The sequence below is a fragment of the Taurulus bubalis genome (assembly GCF_910589615.1).
Source record: "Taurulus bubalis genome assembly, chromosome: 10".
Lineage (NCBI taxonomy): Eukaryota > Metazoa > Chordata > Actinopteri > Perciformes > Cottidae > Taurulus > Taurulus bubalis.
Genome location: NC_136598.1, coordinates 7,347,452 through 7,371,073, shown reverse-complemented (window position 1 = coordinate 7,371,073; position 23,622 = coordinate 7,347,452). Strand labels below are relative to the sequence as shown.

The window sequence follows — 23,622 nt, the reverse complement described above, 5'->3', positions numbered from 1 at the left end:
AGGGCAGTAAAGGTGCAGGATTACAAGGTGATGGTTCATAAAGGTTTGGCTCAGATAAGATGGTTTGTGGGAGCGAGAGACAGAACTGGTAACTCTAGGTCAACAGAAACCAGGTTTTCTTATTGCCAATGAGGCTGATTCAGCCACATATTGCAAAACATCTTTCATCAACGTGTGACCCATTTCTTCGATTTAGGAATCAAGTTTAGTTTTGCCAGAAGCAAACTTTTATGTGTTTCCAGTAGTGCCTCTGCTGACAAGGTCATAAAAATATAGCGGCCCATGAAAGGCAGCCATTCCAACCTTTAACCTGCTCCTCACTTAGTCATGCAGGATGTTTGTGGATCTGGTGACTTTAAAACTGAGCATTATGTACGTGTTTGCATGTGTATGTTGTTTTTACGTTTGCTTTTTCAGTAAGAAAAAGGTTGATTATTCCTCTCTGATGAGCTTTTGTGCGTATTGTTATGCCAACAGTCACAATGAAAAGCCTCACTGCTCGTGTCCACCGCTCCAATCTTCAGAATGGCTCTATTAATGAGCCTAATGGCACATGAGCGATACCCCACCTGAGTGAAACTGCTTCAGCAACTTCCCGGTTTGCAATGCAAGCCTTTGTGGATGCACTCCATTCAGGGGAAACCATTAGAACAAACTGCTCTCAGGTGCAGCAAAGCAGACCGGGCACCATCATTTATGAACCAAATCACCTCTGGGTGCCCTACCCGCAAGGACAAGGCTCCAACGGTCTTCATGCAAACTCTCACACGCTTTTTCATCTGTTCACATATCCACATGTTGTGTTATATTTCCAGTGTAGTAGTTTTCCTTTCGTGTTGGGAAATTCCCCTTTTTGGGTGAGTTCCTGTTACACATCATAGTGAGATTTTGTTATGAATAATTCTCTGTACAATTTTTTTTTTTGTGAAAGTCCAAAGGTAGAAATGCAAGCTCTATGTTCATGGCAACATATCGACAGTAATATGAGCTGTGCAATTAGTTTAACTCGGTACAATGTGTCCACTGTAACGTAGATGGAATATACCTACTTTTCCTGAGTCAAACAGCACATTGTTTTGATTGGCTTATTCCTTCATTCTTATTTCTCACTCTTAAAATGTACATTTGTATCCAAGACATGTTAATTAATGAACGCATCTAATTTGTTGACTCTTGTTGACTCTGAAGTTTGTGGCTTTTCACATGGAAATAAAAAAGAAAAGAAAAATGTTTGATATGCAAATATATTGATGAACAGAGCTGTCAGTCACTGACGGCACAGAACACATATACTAATAGTCTTATTAGCATTACAAGCTAAATCAAAGCTTTGCTAAATTCTCATTCATGTTCAACTAATTGAGCATTGAATTGTATTTCTGCTCCAAAATATGGTGATTATTGTGACTTAATAAAACTGACTCACTGGAGCTGTAATTTTAATTTCAAGCCTGACTGCTTTAAAAAGCATTGTGAAGCGTTTCATTGATGTTTATGTCAAATACTGATGAACACGGGCTCAGACAGTCATTGCACAACAAAAAGAGATATGTTATAAAGAGAAATGTTTCCCTCTTGTGGTTAAAATGTGGAAGTGAATATATTCACTTCCATATTTTAAAATAAGATAAATATTTTCATAAGTATTTGATATAACGATGGTTGATGCTGATTTCCATTGGAAGATGCAGAATTAAGATACATAGTGGGAATAATGGAGAATGTGTGCAATATTCACAACCTAACCACAAAGATATGTAGAAGGGCCGTGTTGGTTCATGAGGAAACATGACATGATTTATAAATCATAAGTATTTGATATGAAGATTATTACATACTGAATATATATATATATATACATATATATATATGTATATATATATATATATATATATATTCAGTATGCAATAATCTTCAACACGGCCCTTCTACATATCTTTGTGGTTAGGTTGTGAATATTACACACATTCTCCATTATTCCCACTATGTATCTTAATTCTGCATCTTCCAATGGAAATCAGCATCAACTAGAGACAACACAGGCAGATAAAGCAAGGAAGTGTTCTTCCTCATATCTCCATTGTTCCACATGTCAATATAACCTTGGCAAAAGACAGAATATCTTCTGATGCGATTTCACTTTTTCAACCACTAAACACACAGCAAGCATGAGTGTAAAAGGAATTTCATGTAATGATTTCTTCAAAGTTGATTCCCCCTGAAAATAACATGTACTTCAACCTACACACCGTGTCATTGTGGTTGTCCATGTGTTCAGTTGCTGCAATTAACATATTAATGTGGCACCTTTTTTTTTTTTTTATCGACATCCCTGATGTTTGAGTCTGAGTCATTCGCCTCTTTGTAATGCCGGTGTTAAATCCGCCCACTGGTCATCTCACAGACTATGAGGCATCTGCAGAGTACACGCATTCAACACATCAATGAGAGCGAACAAAGCAGGAGGGTATTTTCGGCCTGAGCCAAAACAACAGTGTGGTTGGTACAATTCAGGTTATTCAAATGTTTTTCAGACCGAACATGTGAGGAGCTACAGAGGAGTTTGAGCGCACAAGGAGAAAAATATGTTGCAATTTGGATTTTAATGTCTGAGTATGACGGGCATTGAACAACGTGTGAACGAGCTGGATTTGCTTTTACGCCATAATAAAGTTAACAGTTAAAAAATGGAACATTATAATTCCTGCTGAACTAATCAGGAACAATTAATCAACAATCAGATGTATCTCAGTCAGTTGAAAACGTCAAGTCCAGATCAGATACATAGATTGAATTGTCATCATCTGAATGATTAAGCTTTGTGTTTAAACTTGGCATTTCTTTGTCCATTCAATTGTCTGTGTGATGTACATGTGAATGTGCTCTGACCATGAATTACAGCTCTGTGTGGGAAGATGGATAAAGGCAGCCAGAGGCTACAGTATGAAAGAGAAGCAGGCAGGTATGTGTCTGTGTGGGGGGGTGTGATGGAAAAAACAGGAGCATAACACATCAGTGAAGGTTTGGTGGCAATCCTTGTCCGCACTTCTATTTTAAAGTGTGAATGAACAAACTCGAGATTGTTGTGCTACATCTAGTCTTTTTTTCAGTATTCACTATTTCTGTGAAACATTTCTGTGAATAAAAGCTTTGATTGCCTATTTATTTCCCTCACGAAAGGGAGCTGCAAGTGAAACCCAGGACATTAATGTGTTAAAAGGATTTTTTGAGCTTCAAAACCTTGTAGATGTGACTACAAAAAGCATTTCTAATATTTAGGCAAAGTGTTCCAGTTAAGTCCACAGCGTGTCTCATTTCACCCACTTTGACCTCAGTCTGTCTCTAGAAATTATTCATTAGTCACTTGTCCATTAATTTGTCTGCTTTCTCAGCTCCCCTGGCTCGGCGTGCTCTTGTTTCTACAGATTTCTACCTACAGACATCGCATAACAAACTCAAGACTTTTTCTGTCATTAAAAAACCACCAATGAAACATCTCAGGTGATGGTCACGTTGTATGTTGTACTGAAGGAAAACATAAACTACGTAATTTTTCCTTTAATTACATCACATTGAAATGTACACCATTACATCAGCCCTGATCCTGACACACAATATCTGGATTGAAACTGAGGTCACACGTCTGTTCCTGTTTGTCGTCTGCAGATTTTTATGCCGGCCCAAACAGCCCCTGCTCTGCTCATGGAGTTCACCCAGAATGGAGGTTTGTTTATGGGTGAAATCAGCTGATGTATTATTTAAACATGGCTCTCATGGCACATTGTTGGACACCACCAGTTTGTGTCGCATTAATGGGAAAAGAAATCAAAAGAAGCATTTCTACCAGAAGTGGGATAATGCAACTGAGAAGCAAACCCAATATGTAACATACTTGAGTTAAAGTTGTACTCCTGCAATGCAGTATTTCACTTCCATAAGGTCGGGGGGCTTGCACGATATTATAGAAACAACTGTGTCATTTTATTCCACAGAGGCTGAGATATCCTGACTTACTCGCTACTTATGGGGAGTCGAAAATAGTTGGATCCAACATTGCCATAATGCAACATGAAAGCACAGAAGATGTTAAAACTGCTCTCTTGAGAGCCTACCGTAGTCCTCTCTATACAGCCCACCTGTGGTGCGGTTAGGGCAAAGCAAAAATGAAAAAGATTCAGGTGGCATTTAATGATGCTTTCAGAATCTTGCTCAAGCTTCCCAGATGGACAAGTGCAAGTCATATGTTTGTGACTCGTAATGTTCCCACTTTCCATGCTGTGTTGAGGAATTTTATATACAAATTTAAAAGTTGATTAAATGACTCAGAAAATGTAATTATAATAGTCTTAACTGAGCCAACACAGAGTGATAAGGTATTCTTCTTGTTTCTGGAAATATTGGAACAAGTGTATGTATGTTTTTAACCACGAGTAACTTTTTAATTGCAATGATTATACCTGTGTCCTTGTATTGTATTGCATTTTATATATTGTTGTTGTATTTGTGTTTGTTGCTATATGGACCCATGAGTCTGAAATAAAAGGAATATATATGTAAAGCATATTTTTACACCCTTCCTGCCTGGTGAACACCATGAGCAACATTTTTACATTTAAATCCATAGTGTCCCTTTAAGAAAATACTCATCAATCAGAAGAAACAAGTGACTTGAACGCTGCATCAGTGCATCACACAGATGACTGGTGAGCAGCCAAGTGTTGTGGCGAGCCATATGGGTAATCAGCACAACACTACAGTGACTGATGTCACCGTTACGTGGTTTGTGCTCCTCATCTTTGAGTGAAGGTCTCACACACTTGTTGCTATGGACTGTTTTTCACACCAGACCACTTGAGCCACAGTTATTCAAAGTAAACACACATTGAATCCAACACTGCAAACATACTTTGTGCCCTGCAGCTTTCACACATGAATACTGAAACCTACGTAGTTTGTTCATCTGTTTATCATCATTCAGTGGATTACTGTTATGGCATTCTGTTGTCTATTGTGTAGGGATGTATTTTAGAATCGGCATAAAATGTAACCGGACAAAAGGCATTATGGCAGCATTTTTATTGGAAGGAATGTCTCAAGGTCTGTTTGGAAGCTGCAAAAGCTGCAAAAAGAGTAGAAGAGTAGCCTATCATCTTTACATTTGAGGAACTATCAGCTATCAGTAATGGCTTCAATAATATACTGATGTATTAAAATGTCTAAACAAAGTTTGTTACGAGAGATGATATTATCGTAAACTAAAAAGAAACCTTTTTCATTACGTTCATGTGTTTATTTTTTGGGTTCAGCCGTTAATCAATAGCTCCTATGAATTTAGACTGAGCCCATCACAATTTTCCCAGAGTCCAATGTGATTTAATCTAAAGAAATCTGGCTATTTTCTGACAAACTGTTCAAAACTTGAAATATGTTAGATCTGAGATGATATAAATACAGAGTAAAACAGTTAAAGAAGCTAAAATAGGTAAATAGTTACCATTGCTGGTTCAAGGTATAGACCTAAATGGACGCAGTGTAACACTGGGAAAATGAAACGACAAACGAAAAGTTTAACTCATAAGAAATCAGGAAATAAAAACGGGCCCATTTAAAAATGTTTATAGGGTGAAGTTTGAAAAGGACCTACATATATAAACCGACTAGACTTGGTATGGTACTGTTCTGCAACAGTTTAGCATGTGCTAGCACAACATTTTTGTAGAAAGTAGCTTCTGTTTAGCAAAATGTACATACTTTAGCTTTAGTTAAAGGAATGATTTGCCATTTTTGGAAATAACGTTACACTCAATCCCTTTCTTTCCGAGTTCGGTGAGGAGATTGATCCACTCGTCTAGAGTAAACATGAACGGTTAGTCTATCTAGTCAGATTGGAAACGGGGTAAAAGCTAGCCTGGGTCGGCCAAAAGGGAAACAAATCTACCTACCAGCTCACGAGTTAAGTTATATTTTTATCTCTATATATTTTTTTTATCTCTAGCTTTGTCCATCTCTGTGTTAAGCTAAGCTAACAAGCTGCCGGTGCTAGCTTCATATTGACTGCAGAGATATGTGAGCTACATATAAATGGGTCGAATAAGGGACAATGACAAAAAAAGGCCACTCTGTAATAAGTCAACAATTGTGTTTTTTTATTTTATCGAGTTTATACGATTTTGGTTCTGTAGCAACCTACTGGATCACTCTAATGAAGTGCAATTGTACTCAAGCCGGTTACAGTTGAGAGCAATGACAGGCACACGTTTTGTGCAAATTTAACAGCATTGGAACGGCTCCTACATATACACAGCAAAAATACATGCCAGAGGAAAACAATACTAAATCAGTTTACATTGACAATAGTTAGGAAGACTTCCCTCGATGTCAATCCAGGCTAACACTTGAGATACACATTTTACCCACTGTTGGATTATGGTAGTTAGCAACTGAAAACATTGTCTTTACACACAGCAAGAAATGTGTGGCGTTAACCAACTCCATGGACTACATGCCTCCAACCTGCCCTCTTAAAGGATCCAAACATGCATTGCTCTCTCAAACTAATTATGCCGACATGACAAAAAGGAAACCCCAAATCAGTACGGTAGACAAGAGATACGCCTCCTTCCAGTTGCTTTAAGAAGTACTCTTAAATGTGTCATATTTCCTACATGTCTGGCAGTACACATGTTCAAAAAATAAAAAATAAAATAAAAACTTAAACGTTCGAAGTTAAATGCAACTTTAAAGTATCACGAGCCACACATGACGACACAACCATCTGAAACACACGGGTGTTGGTAGCATTGGCGGAGTGAGACGGCAGATGTTTTTATCTAAATCGCCTTCCTAAAGCTCAGTCCAATATTTACATACTCGAAAGTTAAATCAATTATTTGCTTAGGTTTTGTGTTTGATGACAGCTAAATAATTTGTGTTTATTATCCTCCAAACATGCAGAAACACAGGATTACAAGAATGAAATCTAGGGAAATGAGTTGGAAGATATTGGTGACCAGTATGTCATGTTGTAGCTTCATTTGCTCTTTTGTCCCTCACAGTGAAAACCAAACATCCCTGTAAATGTGTGCACTGGCTCGTGTTGGGTCCAAAATGTCAAGTTTGTTGGTCGTTGTGACATCTTTGTCTTGAAATCCGTTGGACATTTTATTTTAAATCCAAATTGAAAACGTTAAAGGTTTTGCATGTACAGACAACATAATTCCATAAATAAGTAAAATAGCAGTTATAAACGGAAACCACGCTGTTTGTTAATGTGGAAACCAAAACGAAAGGCTGTGAAATAACTCAACTTCTTTTCATGATCACATGTTAATATCTTGATAATGAATAGTTAAACTGGTGCACGCAGAACGATTTTACCATCTAAACCGACAGATGGAGTCTCATAACAGGGTCTGGCGATGCCACTTGTGAAGGAAAGCAGATGCACCACTACATTCTACAGCTTTCCTTTATTATACAATCAAGGGCCACGTTGAAATCTTTTACAACCTAGAATTTAACAGCATCAACAAAAACTACTCCAGTTGCATTCAAATGGCAACTATCAAAAAGTAAACTTACTGTAACATACATATTAAAGTGTATAGTCCATGCAATTGCGCACGGCCGGGTTTGCATCATTATGGTATGTCGTTATTAGTGTATGGGAGACATCAGCCACCAGTGCATCTTCCGATTTAGGTTCAGGGAGCAAAACTCCTCAACACTCAGCTGAAACTTCTCAGCCAGACTTGAAGAGCAAGATGGCCACTTGGCCCAAGTAGAAGTAAATGAAGTGCTTTGTCTCGTGGGTGACGTAGCTGCCGAAGTTCCTCCCGACGATGCAGTGCCAGGTGGGGTTGTACTTCTTGTCAAACTCCTGAAACGGGTCGAAAGAAGACAATTAGTGTAAACCAAAAAGAAATACAAAATGGATGCAAGCTACAAATTCTGGCGTACATATCATGATCAGGGACGTAGGTACCATTGAGGATATTGAGGGAATGGATATTTTCATTGGCTGCTTATTTTCTCAAATCATGTATTAATTACTTGTGGTATAAAATGTCCCTTATAATTCCTCAGAGCCCGGAGTGAAATCTTCAGATCTTTTATCCGAACAAAGGCGCGCTCGACAATCAGAATCCTCACATTTGAGGAGCTGAAACGAGCAAAGATTTGGTATTTCTGATTGGGAAATTACTGATTATTCAGTTATAAAAAAAAAAATGGTGATCATTTTCTTTCTTGGAATTTGAACTATTAAGGCAATACATAAATGAATATGTAAATAAATAAGGGGAAAGCAAATCAAAATCCCGATACGGTTGAATTCAAAAGGCTTTGAAAAAGCATTAAGCATGAAGCGAAATGTAGACTGGCTTTTAATAATAAATATGTTTTCGGACCATTATCAAGTTTGTACTTTTATTAAAATGATTTTGTATTGCCTGCTCTAGTGTAGAAACATTCATGTTGTGACATCAGTCAACATAAAATATGAAAAATACTTGAGTGTGGTGTGTAGGAGTGTGTGTGTGTGTGTGTGTGTGTGTGTGTGAGAGAGAGAGAGAGGGGGGTACTTGTGAACTCCTCATAATAAATAAAAATTGGCTACGGCCCTGATCACAAGCGCCTCGTCTCCACATTGTAACGAAAATAGATCTGAGAATTACAAAAAGCCTCTGAATGTGCAGCTCATGTGCCAGTGATGTAAGCGCGCAGAGGACCGTCCTGTCTCACCTTCTTGATGTAGGCTGCTATGTCCTTCTCTATGTTGTACTTCTCCATGGCCTGGGTGGCACAGTCCACCGCGTCCTGCTGCATGTCCTCGGACATGTCTGCGTTCTTGATCACAGCTTTCCTGTCAGTCATGGTTGAGGATGAGGATGCCTGCCTTGAGGGAAGAGAAAACGGAGCACGTTCACTGCACTGAAAATGAACACCGCACGTGGGGTGATGAGGGGGATTGTTTAGGCCAGCCGGATCATCGCGAAAACATCACCAATACGCAGAATAATGGGCGTTTGACAGCGCGTTTCCCCCCCAACATGTGCACTGATTCACAATCGGAACTTGCGCTCATGTGTGATATCTCAACGACGACTTGAGTGTTGCATAGATTAGCTGCGAAACTTGATACAGGTGGAGTTATATTACTTGGCAAAATCACTTTCCGATAAAAGCAGCATCAGGAGGACCAGAAGTATCGAGATGTATCTAATTACTCATGTGCTCAGGCAAAAATACACCAGCTGTCCTCCGTGCCAGTCCAGCCCCGCGTCTTGCCAGTCGAGCTACAGTAAGCCGTACAGTATCACGCTCAACATCACGAGGAACTCGAATCAGAAATATATGGCATGACATGTAAGTCAATCTTTCACACAAAAGGGGAATCTGCAACTCACCTTTCCTTGAGCCGAATGAAAACACTTATTTCCCCCCGAAAAATATGTATTTCACCCAGCCAGCGGAGGGGGGAGGTTTAGATGATGCTGCGGCTAATTGCTTTTTAAAGATTTACACAATAAGCATGTAGGTAGGTTGGCTCTCTCTGCTGCGCTCCAACAGCTCCCCGCCCCTCTGCTGCAGGCTGCACCCTGCTATTGGCTGAGCTGCAGCCTCTCTGTGTGTTGCAAGCGATTTTCTCCAGCTCCTGTCTGCCGGCATCTTATTTCATCCCACAATGCATCATTCACAGTCTACACCACCGACTGTGGGCTCAAAAGAAACGAGACCTTGGCCACGAGTAGGTATCGTTTGGCTGCGCGTAAAAGGCTTTTTCATCAGTTGTCGTCACAGATGAGACACTGGAGCTTTGAGTGCTGAACATTTGGGCTGCTGCTGCGTTTGCGTGTGGTCGGTCATATCGGAAGTGATGGTTTTATGCAAATTAGCAACTTCGTTTTCTGCTCTATTGGGTTCAGTGTTACGAATATATCATCTCTAATTTCTTCTTAAAGACAAAACAGTGGTTATAAATGGTGGAATGCATGTGTGGACGTGTTAACTATTGCGTGAAGGGAAAAGCTTTAAAATGATAAATACAGTAAGATATTTGGGTTCAAATAAAAACAAACTAAAGTAGTTCTTGTTTGAAAGTGTTTTATTGAAAATGCTGAGAGAAAAAGCAAAGATTAAGCAAAATAAAACATACAAACTACTCCCACATGAAACCCCCTCCCCAATTTGTAATTCTTTCATACCAGGCATCTACGACTCCATCCTTTGATCCAACTTCCTGGTCCTCAGTTTCGTTTTCTTCTAAAATAAAGACATTACCAATGAAAAACTTTAAATAGGCATTGGGGGGCCTAATGGAAAAAAAAATGTTGCTCTAATCATGTTGCTCTTAATTAGTTCTGAAATCAAACTCATTTGAATCCTGGAAAACTGATCCCGTTCCGAGCATCCATCCTTGCCTATCCCTGTCCTAATCGATCCACTCATCCAGCTCCAAGGATTGGGATCCACTGAGCCACTCCTCCAATCAAAACCTTGAAATACCAGGAAGAAAATCAGAGGCAGACTGTTAGAATAAAATGTCAAAATGTTTGGGCCTAATTTTTCCATTTTTGTGCACTTATGTCAGATCAAGAAAGAAAAAAAAATGCCACTGAGCACAAAAACTGTAGCTCCCTGAAGTTAAAACATTTTAACCAATGAGGACATTTAAAAATAAAAATTAAAAGTAGGATGTTTTTTAAACAAAGTAGTGATTCAGATTTTTTTTACATTTGACAGCAAAGATGTTACACTTACATCACAACACTTTATCTAGGGCTGCTTATTCTGTCACAAGCCAGAGTAGCAAGTTAAAAATAGTATAAATAAAGTACAGCACATATGGCTTTACTAAATATGACATGCATGATATGGCAACCTATCAAAACATTCAATTTATGGAATATGAAGCGTACCATTGCCTCGACCTGATTGCTCCTCAATTAGATGTCCTATCCTGACCATACAAATGAAATGTGCTCCACAATGGTTTTATTCCAAATCACTTTAATCCTTCTCTTCAGATGTCTAAGAGGAAGACAGAAGGGTAAAATACAGTTAAGCATTGGGCTCCCTGTCCAAACAGCCCACCCCACATATCAAATGAGAGAAACTATGTGTTGTTGTTGCTTTTTTAAATAAACAAAAACAAAACTCAATTTTCAATACTTGCAAAAACATTGAGTGCAGCTTATAAAAACTCAACCTTTTTGAAGTCCCACACAGCACAATTCCTAATGTTGCAAAACTTGAGAGGACAGAGAAAGGAGGAGAAAACAAAAAAGGACAAAGCAGCTGGAGAGGGTGGGGGAGAGGGTGAAAAGGAAGGAGAGGGGGGTACATCTACATACCAAGATCATCCACAAGGACATCGGGACATGAAATGCAAAATTTAAAATCAATTCCTGACATCTGGAGAAACTCATGAAAGACAGGAAGGTAAAAACAGGAAGGTATACATCAAAAGAGCAAAAACATCGGTGGTAGAAAGGTTTAAGAGTGGGAGCGAGAGCGGCTGTGACGAGGCGAATAGCGGGGCGATCCTCTGCCACGGCAACGGGAATTGCTGCGGCTGCGGCTGGCGCTGCGACTCCGGCTCCTGCTCCGACTGCCACGACTGCGGGAGTGGGATCTTCCGTAACTCGGGCTGCGGGGACCGTCTAATTTCACACGAATGTAAGCAGTCTCTCCCTGGCGGACACAAGAGAACTTGACATTGAAAAGGCAACGTTCCTTCCTATGGTGGAAATACCATAGATGGAAATGAGGGCCAGGTGTGCTTCAAACATGGAGCATTTCTTGAAGTACTCACCTGGACACAGCAAAGAAACACTGTCCATGAGAGTGAATCAAATCAGTACACATACCTCATGCGAGCGGAATTTGGTGTTGTCCAGCTTTCGTACGGCATAGGTCATGTCTTCTTTGCGCACAAACTCTACAACCCCGGTTCCATCTCTGAAAACGTCGGCGTAGCATACGTCGCCCGCTTCGCGCATGTGGTCCTTCAGGTCCTGCCAGCTGCCACTCTGAGGGAGTCCTGAAACATTACCCAAAGTTACATTACCTGACGAATGGTGAACTTTCCAGCTTGCTTTATGTGCGAAAACTTCAACATATGTTTGAACGACAAATGTATTTGTTTCCCCAAACAGAAGCTGCAGGATTTAGTGACACGAGCATTTAAAGGCAATATATTTAAGGCAACATGTATTGGTGAAACGCACTGTATTTAAACTTTTGACTGGTACTGTATAATATGTCATTTTTATTCCATTTGCCTTCACAATGTTACCACCACTGAAACAGCTTCACCAGAGTTGAGTCGTGTCTCTAAAACCCTTTTTACACAGTGTGTTCAAGGCAGGAATGTTGTGTCGTTATTCTGCCTCAATGATCTGTATTAAAAAAATATGCGGACACGGAATGGGGGCATTGTTGCTTCGCCGCTAAGCCCGCGACTACCGAGGAAGTCACAGAACCGAATCGACGCCTGTGTCAAAAGCGATAGCCGGCGCGGTGGGGCTAGACACACTCTAGACGCAGACACTGTTGTGTTCAGTTTAGTTAATAAACGCAGTATGCGGGCCTGCTGGTGGTCACAGCGCCTGGTCATGCATCTCTGAATTCTATTATCCCAACTGGGGCAGCATTATGTCGGATTGGTTTGGTTCAGTGTAAAAAAGCAAAGCAATAAGGGGTAATCTTAACAGCAATTCAGCAAGATCGCTGGAGAAAAAGGGGTTCTGAGAGAGTGAAATATGTTGCTTAAAAAAACCCACTTCCATCACTTTGGTCACTTTAATCACCTCAACTTATTGTCGTCTGTTTTTATTACTGTTTATTTATATTACTTTTGTATTTATTTACTATGTCTCTTGTGTGCACTTTACCCATTTGCTGCTGTAATCCTGCAAATGTCCCCACTGCGGGACTAATAAAAGAATATCTAATCTAATTTTACCTACTGTACATTTACTATTGACACTAAACAGTCAATTCATGATACTTTCTCATCTCTGTGATCTGTATCGGCCGATACTGCTTGCAGTGATCAGATGATGCCTCCAGCGATCTGCCCCAAAAGTCACTATTGGAGCCCCCTTATCAGTTACAGCTATGTTAATCAAGGCACATTGTCCTGGTCTACAAATCATATTACCAAGCCTGACATTGTGGAGATTATCAATTTAGCTTTACGGTCACAACAGAATACGAGGACACATACATTTTCAGTGGTACTATTGGTGCAGCACAGTATACTGATAACCTGTCGTTTAAACCGTACAATATCCCGTTTAATTAGTATCATCAATGTGAAACAGCGTAGCTCTGCTTCCACTTGCTGCTGGCGTTCTGATTTTTTTTCTCCAATATGCACATTACAAATACAAATGTTCTTGCCAAATGCAGCTTGTCGCCAAAAGAAGACTCAGCGCGAAATATAGCACTTGTAGTGCAGCCGAGGGTTCCACATAATAACTCTGAACCAAGACTGGAAACTCGTGTCAACACACCTTATCAACAGCAGTGGTGGCACATTACAGCTTCACTTTATCCATTCTTACCTTCCACAATAAAAGCCCTCGACATATATATTGCATTGCTGCTTAAGAGAGGGTACTTAAATTCATTCAGATCAAACTCGACAGATAGCTTACAGCTCTGTTCATCTGTGCAAGGATTTAATCTATTATTGCAAGAAATGCAACATATAAGTTAAGAGTTTCACAAGTCTTGGAGGGGTATTAAAATGTATGAACCCACTATTGTTATACATCAGTCCTGTTTTGTGACTTTTCACACCTTCCATGGTCGTGCGTTGACAAAACGTGTTCTTTATGAATAACTATTGAAAACAGAAAACAGAAGAATGTTAAGTTCCAAGTTCTATCCTCTATTATTCTCTTAACTTTTCCAATGATCGGGTTTTGCCTTGGGATCGTTTAAGTATCGAGATACAGGCAGGTAGCATATCAAAGTCATACTTTTGGTATAATGACAGCACTATGAACCAACATAGCACACACACAGGTCCCATCGCTTTACCATTACCTCCCTGCTTTAACAACCAATGTGTTTAACAATACATTCATCAAATTTATATAGATTGTTCTGTTAAATAATTTCTGACTTTAACCAAAGTGTTTGCATTCATCTAAAGTGAATGTGATGAAGCACACAACAGTCAACCAAGAGTTAACATATGCTTAATGTTCGATTTGCATGCACGCTCCATATTGAACCTTTTTAAGAATCCCAAATATAGAACACACCGAACAAACCAGAGCTCAACTTTTCACAAAAGTTTGTTGGGATACTTAACCTCTTAAACTTCATTTAAAAAAGGCCCACCTCCTCAACTGTGCATTCAGCAAATGACACTTAAGACAGCGGATAAAGCGGCAGACCTCTGTAATTATGTGTATGAGTATTTAAACGGCTGCTTACCCGACACGATGACCCGGTACTCGGAGCGTCTGGAGGGAGGCCCGTATCTTCCTCTGGGAGCCCCACCGATCCCGCCGAAGCCGCCTCTCGAGCCCCTGCCGCTCCGAGGGAACTCCACCCGCAGCCGGTAGCCGTCATAGTCGTATCCATCTCGCCCATATACCGCGTCATCGGCGTCCCTTGTGACAAAACGGGCATAGTTTTAGGATAAAGCTCGCGGAGGGCGGGCAGCTAAGTTTGGTACACACACATACTTAGAGGAACTGCAGTGACGGACGGGGGTCAGCCACGCTAGCGGCTAACTTTAGCCTGATCCGCTTTACGGTAGCTAATCCGCCGTGCAGACGTCCACGGCAATACGGTCATTGTGCCTCCATTTGTGCTAAGACAAACACAATGTTATTTGTTATTCGTTGCACTTTGCAGTGAATATTACTCCATCAAGCGCAGCGTCACTTCCCGGGGTGCATTGACTGACCTACCAGCTGGGAACAATGCACAGTGTGACGTTAGCTGGCAGGGCATTAGGACGCGGTGGGAACTAACGAAGGATTTTAGGGCACGTGGGCAAACGTTAGACCTCGTTAAGAAACACACATTGAAAAACGGAACCGCACACACCACGCTGCAATGAGAGGGACATGGTCCGGTTGCAGCGAGTCCAGGAACTAGTCCGAGCCCGCGTCAGAGCGCGAGTGTGGGGCTGGCCTAACTGACAGCACCTTACCTGGGGTCCTCAAATTCAATGAAGGCGAAAGGCGGACCCCCCCTCCGGTTTTTCAGATCGATATCTCGAATTGTCCCGTATTTGTAGAACACGTCCTCCACGTCTTTTGTGCGAATATCAGGGGGGAGATTCCCCACATAAATCCGGCAGTCGTTGTTACCAGCGGGGCCTCGCACTACACCCGACATCGCGGCGCACGTCAGTTCCTTAACGGTTAGTTGAGATCCTACGGGGTTGGCGGAGCAACACGGAGATGAACTCCGAGCACTTGGCACGTTGTCGAGCAGAGAGGAGAAAGCAACAAAACGCGTCGTTCAACTGGGCAATCTGAAGGGTGTTAAGTGGGGCGACTGTACTTTCAGTGAGGCGCCCACTACTCCGGGTTTTCCTCAGGACCCGCGCTCCTTTACAGAAGCTTTCATGAATACCGCAAACACCGCAGCCAGCGCGGACACATCCGCCTTACGAAATAGTCCGCGAAACGCCCAGGGGTTGTGATGCCCGTCAATCATTTATGTGGTAGTAACAAACATGTAATTAATATAATGATAGTCCACTTTAACTATTTGTTTTATTCATTGGTTTATTAACAGGGACTGTGCATATTAGAAAGGATGGCGATACAATACTTTTTTTTATTTGACCTTATAAAGCGTGTATAGGTCTAACTGTTGTTCTGTAGCCTACGTACAGTGTTGGGGGTAACGAGTTACAAAGTAACGGATTACAGTAACGTAATAAATTTTATAGGTAACGAAGTAAAGTAACGCATTACACTCAAAATATTGGTAACTACACTACTTTACTAGACCTCAGTAACGCGTGTTCCTGCGTTACTCAAGACATTTGCACCAGTCCGAAAAGTTCTCTTTTAGCGGCGCGCGAGTCACACGACACTTCCTGCATGAACAACCTATCACAGAACTCCATCTGAGTGATTTGAGTGACGTAGCTGCTGGTGCGTAGAAGGAGGGAAGCGGGAAATGGAGGAGACGGAGACGGAGACGGAGAGCCCGGATCCAACTGGGAGGTTCTCTCCAGGTTCCCTAGGATTAAGGATATTGCAAAGCAATACAACACTCCAATACCATCAAGTGCACCTGTCTGTAATGACGTGGAGCTTCTAATGAGGACAAGACACGTCTGGTATGAACGGAACCACTTTACTGGTGAACTGCAGTATTACAACTGTTAAAGCATTGAGAACGCGCTCTTGCACCTGACATGTATATATTTTCCACACGTAACATCAACATTAGTTAGCGTCAACAAGCACTTATCACTGTACTTTTTGCCTTCAAAGTAAAAGCACATCCTGTTTACATGCTCTTCAAAATAAGAGTAAATCATGTAATAAAACAAGTTACAACACTGGAAAGGCTTTCAGCCTGGGCAGTATTGTTCTGTCCCCAAGGAGGAACAGGCTGTCGGATAAAAGATTCAAGAGACTTTTACTCATGCGATACAATCGCTATTTTGAAGGGTAAGGGAATAGAGAAAAATGTATTTTTGTTATTCAGACAATGTTCGTGGGTCTGGTGGACCCGCTGCATTTTTGGGTTTTTAATTCAACACAATCACACAATTTGTACGTTAAAATACTCAACAGATGTCTACTTCATACACAAACTTGGAAGAGTTAACAGACCTGTGTAGTCAGCAGTTGTTGGGGGAGCTCAGACTTTTTTATTTATTTATTTTTTATTCCCTGAGTCATGTCCAGCACAACTCTCATTCCTGGATTTTTCTGGGCTCCTCCATCAGGCTTCCCTGTGTAGATGTGTAAGTTCCAAGCATATGAAGAAGTGTCAACACAGGCAGCCCAATCTGTATTCAAGAAAACCATTCAATGTCACACTTTTTTGATATCCATATTTCTTCACTTGCTGGCTGATGACCCTGAGATCACATCATATAACCCTGAGGTCTGAGCATAGAACCCTGGAATTGGATAACCCTGAGATCAGAGCATTGAACCCTGAGGTCAGAGCAGAACCCTGATGTTAGAGCATAGAACCCTGATGTTAGAGCATAGAACCCTGGGATCAGAGAACCCTGAGATGAGATCATAGAACCCTGAGATCAGAGCAGAACCTTATGGTTAGAGCATAGAACCTTGGCATCTGATAACCCTGAGGTCAGAGAATAGCAACTGCATGCATTCCTATCTCTCTCTCTCTCTCTCTCTCTCTCTCTGGATTATTGTGTCTCCATTAGGATCATTATAGTTGTTTGTTTTTTATCATGGACATTATCATTCAACCTTTTGAATTAACCATATATACTTACCTGGACTTCAAATTTGAACTCTCATACTGTATATTTTGGATATTATGGATTTCCCATATGTGTTTATTGCAAAACACAAACAAAACGCCCACACCAGACTGAACCTGAACACGGTTTTATTGCTTAAATGCTTACATTTGAACTATGTTTATCAGACTATTAGAAATTCAGAATGACAACTGGCACAAAATCACATTGTGTTGTAAATGTCTGTTGTGTGGATTGTACTTTCTACCTGGCACTGCAGACAGATTAGCTTGAAACAAATTCAGGTGCAATATTTATAATTGTGCATTGTTACTAACAGCACTAAAGTACACACACTCGTACACAGAGAAGTTTTGCACATCTTGAAGATATTTCCACATAACAGGTGGGAAATTGTATGTCAGAAATTCAGTAATTTCCCCTATTTTTCATACAAACCTACGTCATTGCTCAACAGCAAATATCCAATTTACAAACAGCAAATGGCTCGTTAGTATTTGTGTTACTAAGTAGTAAATGCAAGATTTTAAAGCTTAAGACACTGTCACAAGATCATGTACGTCTATAACGAAATTAAAGCAAACATCCTGCAATACATTATAAATATTCACGGCCATGTTCTGATTGTCCTCCTTCGTCAAGGCAAGAAGACACGTCATAATTCTGAAATAACCTAACAATCCACAACACAGTGCTTATGGAAACATGACTTCTCAGTATGCATGACAGGACCCATAGCTGCGCTGGCCAGCCTCACCATAGTTATCCCCACCAGTGTACTTCCCCTGACATGCCAGACTGTTCGCCTGTGGACAGAGAAGTCATTAAACAAGCAGATAAACACAGAATAGGAAACAAACACTGGTTAGTGGTACATTTAAGGATGAGGATCTGCAGAAAGCAAGAGGTACCTCGGCTCTCTTGATGAACTGCTCAGTGGCGGCTTTCTCGTTCTCTTTATGTCCTCTCCAGGCTCTGAGGGCAGACGCCTGCAGAGCGCGGCCGAAGGAGAACGTTAGGATCCAGGGTTTGGCCAGAGGGCAGTTGTTAATGGCACTGAGGTGGACAGAGGCCTCCTCTTCACTCTGACCACCTGAGAGAAAAGCCACTCCTGTGTGTGAACAAAAGAATCTTGTTTTACTTTCATTTTGTTGCTGCAAACTTCAAACATATCTCTGTAAAATCCTCTCCAGGCACGACAGCGCTCAGTGGTCACCTGTGACCGCTGGGGGGACAGTGCGGCGCAAGGTGGTGACTGTTGCCATAGCAACTTCCTCTGGGCTGTACTTGGTGGGACAGCTGTGTCCAGCGGTGACCATGTTGGGTTTGAGGAGAGTCCCTTCCAGGTACACATGGTGGTCCGACATGGCCTTGTACACTGCAGACAGGACCTGCAACACACACATTGTTTCACCAAATGGGCCAGCAGACAGGCGCTTCCCTCCCTCTCTTGAAGTAAAAATGTCCCACATGCAGGATGTAAGAGGTAGAAAAGCACCTTCTCAGTGATGTACTGGCTGCGTTTCAGGTCATGATCTCCATCGGGCAAAATCTCCGGCTCTATGATGGGCACAATGCCATGCTGGCCGAGAAAAGGAAAGATTATCAGAGCAACACAGACGCATCATAAACTTGTATCAACATGGTTTTACACTGTTGGATTCTGACCTGCTGGCAGATGCTGGAGTAGCGAGCAAGAACTTTTGCATTTTCTGTGATTGCCAATTTAGATGGATTGGTGTCACTAATTTTAAGCACGCAGCGCCACTTTGCAAAGACAGCTCCATCCTTTTTATACTGCGCACAGCGCTCTGACAATCCATCCAGACCTGTGAGGTGCAGAAAAGAGTGATCATTTGTGTTGTAATATGCATTCCTCTGAAGGGTGTGAGTGATATCAGAGGCAAACCCAAATTGTTTTGGTCTGACCCTGCGTGGTGGTTTCTCCACACGTTCCTGCCAGAGGTACGACACCTTTGTCAACCTGTGGAATAATGTACAGAAACGTGATGTTACATTTTTATATATAGAAATGACTAATAATCAGAATGCATTGCCATGATGATACACATTTGATCAGATTATCAACATATATTCCCTCATGGCTTGGTACGATTTGACGCTCCACATTTATAATCTTTGGAACTAAACACACCTTGATGCCGACCATGATGCCCCTTTCCCTGATCATTTTGACAAAGGCAACGCCGCTATCAGAGTGCTGGTACAGCGTCTCGTGGAAGAAGATGACCCCTCCAATGCAGCCGTTGATGCGATCGTCTGCACTGAAGAGAATCTGCCGGTACTGTCTGCGGTTCTCCTCTGTGTTCTCCACCCCGACCTGGGCCAGGCGCTTAGCCATGCTGCCTGCAGTTAACATATATATATATATACATGAGTTTTCAATATCCATACTGTGCACTCTTTGGACTGGATGGTCTGCATCAGTCACAGAACTGACTGATGAGCGTGATTGTCAGAGTGCAACATTATTGGCACGCATGTTTTCTACCGTTAAAAGAAAAGAGAGTGCTACAGACCCACAGATTCATCTGCAGCCAGGATGCCCTTCCCTGGAGAAACTATGCGTAGAGCAGTCTCATGTAGCTCCTTCTTCTGCGCCTCGGAGAGTGTAGAGGACTGGTGCGTCATCCCGAGTGACTGATTGTCCTACAGCCTTTGGAAGTTGATGAGATTGTATTATTCACACATTAATGTCTAAAAGACAAATATTACATTCATGAAGTTTTTTAGGACAGAAAATGTCTAAAGGTTCATCCACATTTGTTTCTCCCTCTGTGTTTCTCACAAGGAGTAGAGCCAGTTAAAGAGGTATGATATTGTGACAACAGTCCTTATTAGCATGTTTTCAACTGGGTTGTGTTGAACCTCCTGAAGTCTCAGCTTCTATAGACAATGTGTTAAAAATGTTGAAACCAATGGCTAAACGCTGAGTACACGATTACTTGATAATCTAAAAGAAAGATGGATTACTTAAACATCTCATGATTGTACATCAAAGGAACCAAACCACTCACCAAACACCAAAAGTATTACGATAATGCATATTATCTTTTTTTTTATTCTGAGTGGTGAAATTGACATGTTAGAGTGTCACAAGAAAAATACTAAAGAGATTGGAAACAGATACAACAGAGGCATAACAAGTTAAATATTTGTTTTATGGTGTATAAGATGAAGTGCAGTTTAGAGTTGTTATAAGTCAAACATATCAGTTATCAGTAAACTTAAGTTAGATATAACTTTATTTTGCAATTTACACCAACTGTGCAACTGCAAGCTTTAACAGCTTGAAGCAGGTGAAGAGATGTACTCACTGAAGTCAGTGATGTACCCCTAGATTTAAAAAAGAGATGAGCAGTTCTTACCTGACAGAAATCAAACGTGTCTTGTCCACTGATGTGATGAACACTAACTGGAGACTCTCAGTCAGCTTTGTATCCAGCTCAAGTATGTCACACCTCATAAGCCCACACCCCTGGGCGGCGCTTGTACACCCGCCTCTGCCCCAAATACTATAAATTAGAAGATCTTTGATGAATCATTGTTCGATTTAAATAAAGACGTTTTTTTTCTCCAGCCATGCAGATTATTGTTTTTCATGTTGATACAGCTGCTTTAGCCTTTTTTCTGTCACTCAATCTCAATCTAGTGCTCGTAATTGCTCATTGCTGGTGTGTATACATACACATATATATATATATATATATATATATATATATATATATATATATATATATATATACATATATACAATTATTCATGAGTTTGCCGTACATACTGTATTGTTTTAACTATGTCAACTCACCCATGCTGGCTGATTGTAAAATAATGTATTCTGTCAGAGCCTCCTCCCGTATAGCAAACTAATTTACGCGTTTACCTATTACCCTATGACGTGCTATTTTTATTCTAATTAGTAAAAATGTGCCCAGAGGAAAGTTTCAAGTCTCCTGATAATTTGGTCTTTATCCTCGAATCCTCCAGGGTGTTCCAGTCTCAAAGCAATTCGTGCACTCGGTGGCTTCTTCTTGTGAGCTTTAAACTGTAAAGAATGGGATGGAAAGCTTCCGAAATAGAAATCATTTTCAGGTTCCAGTCAATGTAAATGAACATGGTGATAAGGCCCAAATGAGGTCAACTATCATTTCCATTTTGATGAAGGAATTTTCTACTTTTCTCCCTCTATTTATCACACGTTACATCGGCTCACAAAGTTGGAAGCCGGTTATTTTATACTGTAGCAGACAATGTTTGTTTAAAAATGCCAACACACACAGAGAAACAAAATGATGTGATTACATTTCTGTGAGCGAAACAGGATCATCCTGTATGATGTGTACGGATTTGTTGAATGATGTTGGTCTGCATCGTTGCAGTATAAGCTATGTTCAGGAAACTGCATGTTTGTGTTGTGTGTTCTACAAGCTGAAGGTATTTAGTTTGACTCAGTGGCTCGCCTCCATTTCGGAGAGACTCCTCTCTTCGTTATTGTGGGTCAGTGTGCCTCGGAAACTAGAAATGGGTCACTGGACTGCCTGCCACCGTACAGCCACAACACAGACATGGAAGACCTGTCTAAGACAAGGGCCTGAGAGGGAATTCAATGTCAGGGAGGCAGTGGAAGGACGTGCCGGTGCGCTCCCTTTCAGGAAGATACAGATTTAAATAGATACATGACTTCAAGAAGTACAGCAATTAAATGTGGCTCTCTCCTCCGGGGCTTTGTTTTTTTCTTCTTTCTCTCTGTTACCTAATTAAAAACATTTAATGATGATACTTTATCTGGTCCTCAATTTTCTGTCCTATTAAGGCTGTCCTCGATGGGTTTGTGAGAGCTCCTCTAAATAGGTCGAGCCAAGGCTGAAAGTTGGCCATAATGAATCCAGGTACGACATTATAGGATAACTGGTTTAGAATTAGACACTTGGTATGTTTTAAGCAAGCCCTCAAACCCCACCTCTTCAGATCACCTTCACCTGCTAAAGCCCTGCACCCTATCCTCCACTACATGACACATTCCACGCAGCTTCTCCAGTTTTCTTTTTGTTACCAAAAATATTCTGTTTATTTGCTTTGTTTGCTTTTGCCTCTGTCTCTTGTCCCCAGTGTAAAGTGTCTTTGAGTATCTGGCAGGGGCGTTTCTAGGATTGAAAGAAAGGGGGGGGCTTAGCCCCTAGGGAACTGGCATGTGTGAGCGCTTATTTGGGGTCGCGGATATCCATTGTTTCAGACAGTTCATAGATTGGTTCAATCAGAAAAAGTGTGATTTTGCTCTGTAGTTTTTGCTTGCATTCATTCAGTATATGATAACAGAAAAGACAGAATTTCAGGGTCATAGTGAACACAAATATGAACTTTTCTCAAATAAAGAGAGAGAAATATTTTTCCTGCTTGTAAGGGAAAGACGGATAAACTAGCTTTCATATCCGAGTCACTCCCAAATCCAATGGATGGAGAATGGACCTGACTGTCAACTTTTGAGTTGTTTACTTGTTTTATTTTGAGCAGAAGGGAATACTATTTTGATCAACATTTACATCTATTTTGTTGTCTATGTAGTTTTTATGAACCAGTGATATTTTATGCTCATTTGGACACTATCACTGAGATAAAGATGAACTATTTCAGTGTCAAATATACCATTCAATAGAAGAAAAAAACATGAATAACAAAAATAAAAACATTTCAAGTACATCTTAATTATCGAATGATAAATATTATATGATGGTACTCCTTGGTGAAGTTTACTTTGCGCTAAACTCCTTGGTATAGTTTACTTTGAGCTAAACTCCTTGGTGGAGTTTACTGTGAGCTAAACTCGTTGGTATAATTTACTTTGAGCTAAACTCCTTGGTATAGTTTACTTTGAGCTAAACTCCTTGATATAGTTTACTGTGAGCTAAACTCCTTGGTGGAGTTTACTGTGAGCTAAACTCCTTGGTGGAGTTTACTGTGAGCTAAACTCCTTGGTGGAGTTTACTGTGAGCTAAACTCCTTGGTGGAGTTAACTATGAGCTAAACTCCTTGGTATAGTTTACTTGGAGCTAAACTCCTTGGTGTAGTTTACTTTGAGATAAACTCCTTTGTATAGTTTACTTGGAGCTAAACTTCTTGGTGTAGTTTACTTGGAGCTAAACTCC

At 40.8% G+C, this 23,622-nt stretch overlaps 3 protein-coding genes across 3 annotated transcripts; all 3 read right to left on the bottom strand.

Annotated features, from left to right (window-relative positions):
• Positions 1-6,134: 6,134 nt before the first annotated feature.
• On the bottom strand, positions 6,135-9,510 carry dynll2a (dynein, light chain, LC8-type 2a). Its single transcript, XM_079225106.1, has 3 exons — positions 9,408-9,510; positions 8,743-8,896; positions 6,135-7,879 (listed from the first exon to the last, which is right to left on the bottom strand). Exons 2-3 carry the CDS (start codon positions 8,872-8,874, stop codon positions 7,742-7,744), a joined length of 270 nt encoding a protein of 89 aa, XP_079081232.1. The 5' UTR covers positions 8,875-8,896; positions 9,408-9,510; the 3' UTR covers positions 6,135-7,741.
• Positions 9,511-10,112: 602 nt separating this feature from the next.
• Positions 10,113-15,369, bottom strand: srsf1a (serine and arginine rich splicing factor 1a; the record flags this gene model as incomplete). Its single annotated transcript, XM_079224994.1, has 5 exons — positions 10,113-10,496; positions 10,920-11,694; positions 11,871-12,043; positions 14,455-14,633; positions 15,182-15,369. 4 exons carry the CDS (start codon positions 15,367-15,369, stop codon positions 11,497-11,499), a joined length of 738 nt encoding a protein of 245 aa, XP_079081120.1. The 3' UTR covers positions 10,113-10,496; positions 10,920-11,496.
• A 2,705-nt stretch (positions 15,370-18,074) lies between these two features.
• On the bottom strand, positions 18,075-20,110 carry LOC306742308 (fructose-bisphosphate aldolase C-A-like; the record flags this gene model as incomplete). Its single annotated transcript, XM_079224663.1, has 8 exons — positions 18,075-18,264; positions 18,370-18,569; positions 18,675-18,849; positions 18,957-19,040; positions 19,127-19,287; positions 19,388-19,442; positions 19,614-19,821; positions 19,995-20,110. The coding sequence occupies 8 exons, from the start codon at positions 20,108-20,110 to the stop codon at positions 18,172-18,174; spliced, it is 1,092 nt and encodes a 363-aa protein (XP_079080789.1). The 3' UTR covers positions 18,075-18,171.
• Between the last annotated feature and the right edge of the window lie 3,512 nt (positions 20,111-23,622).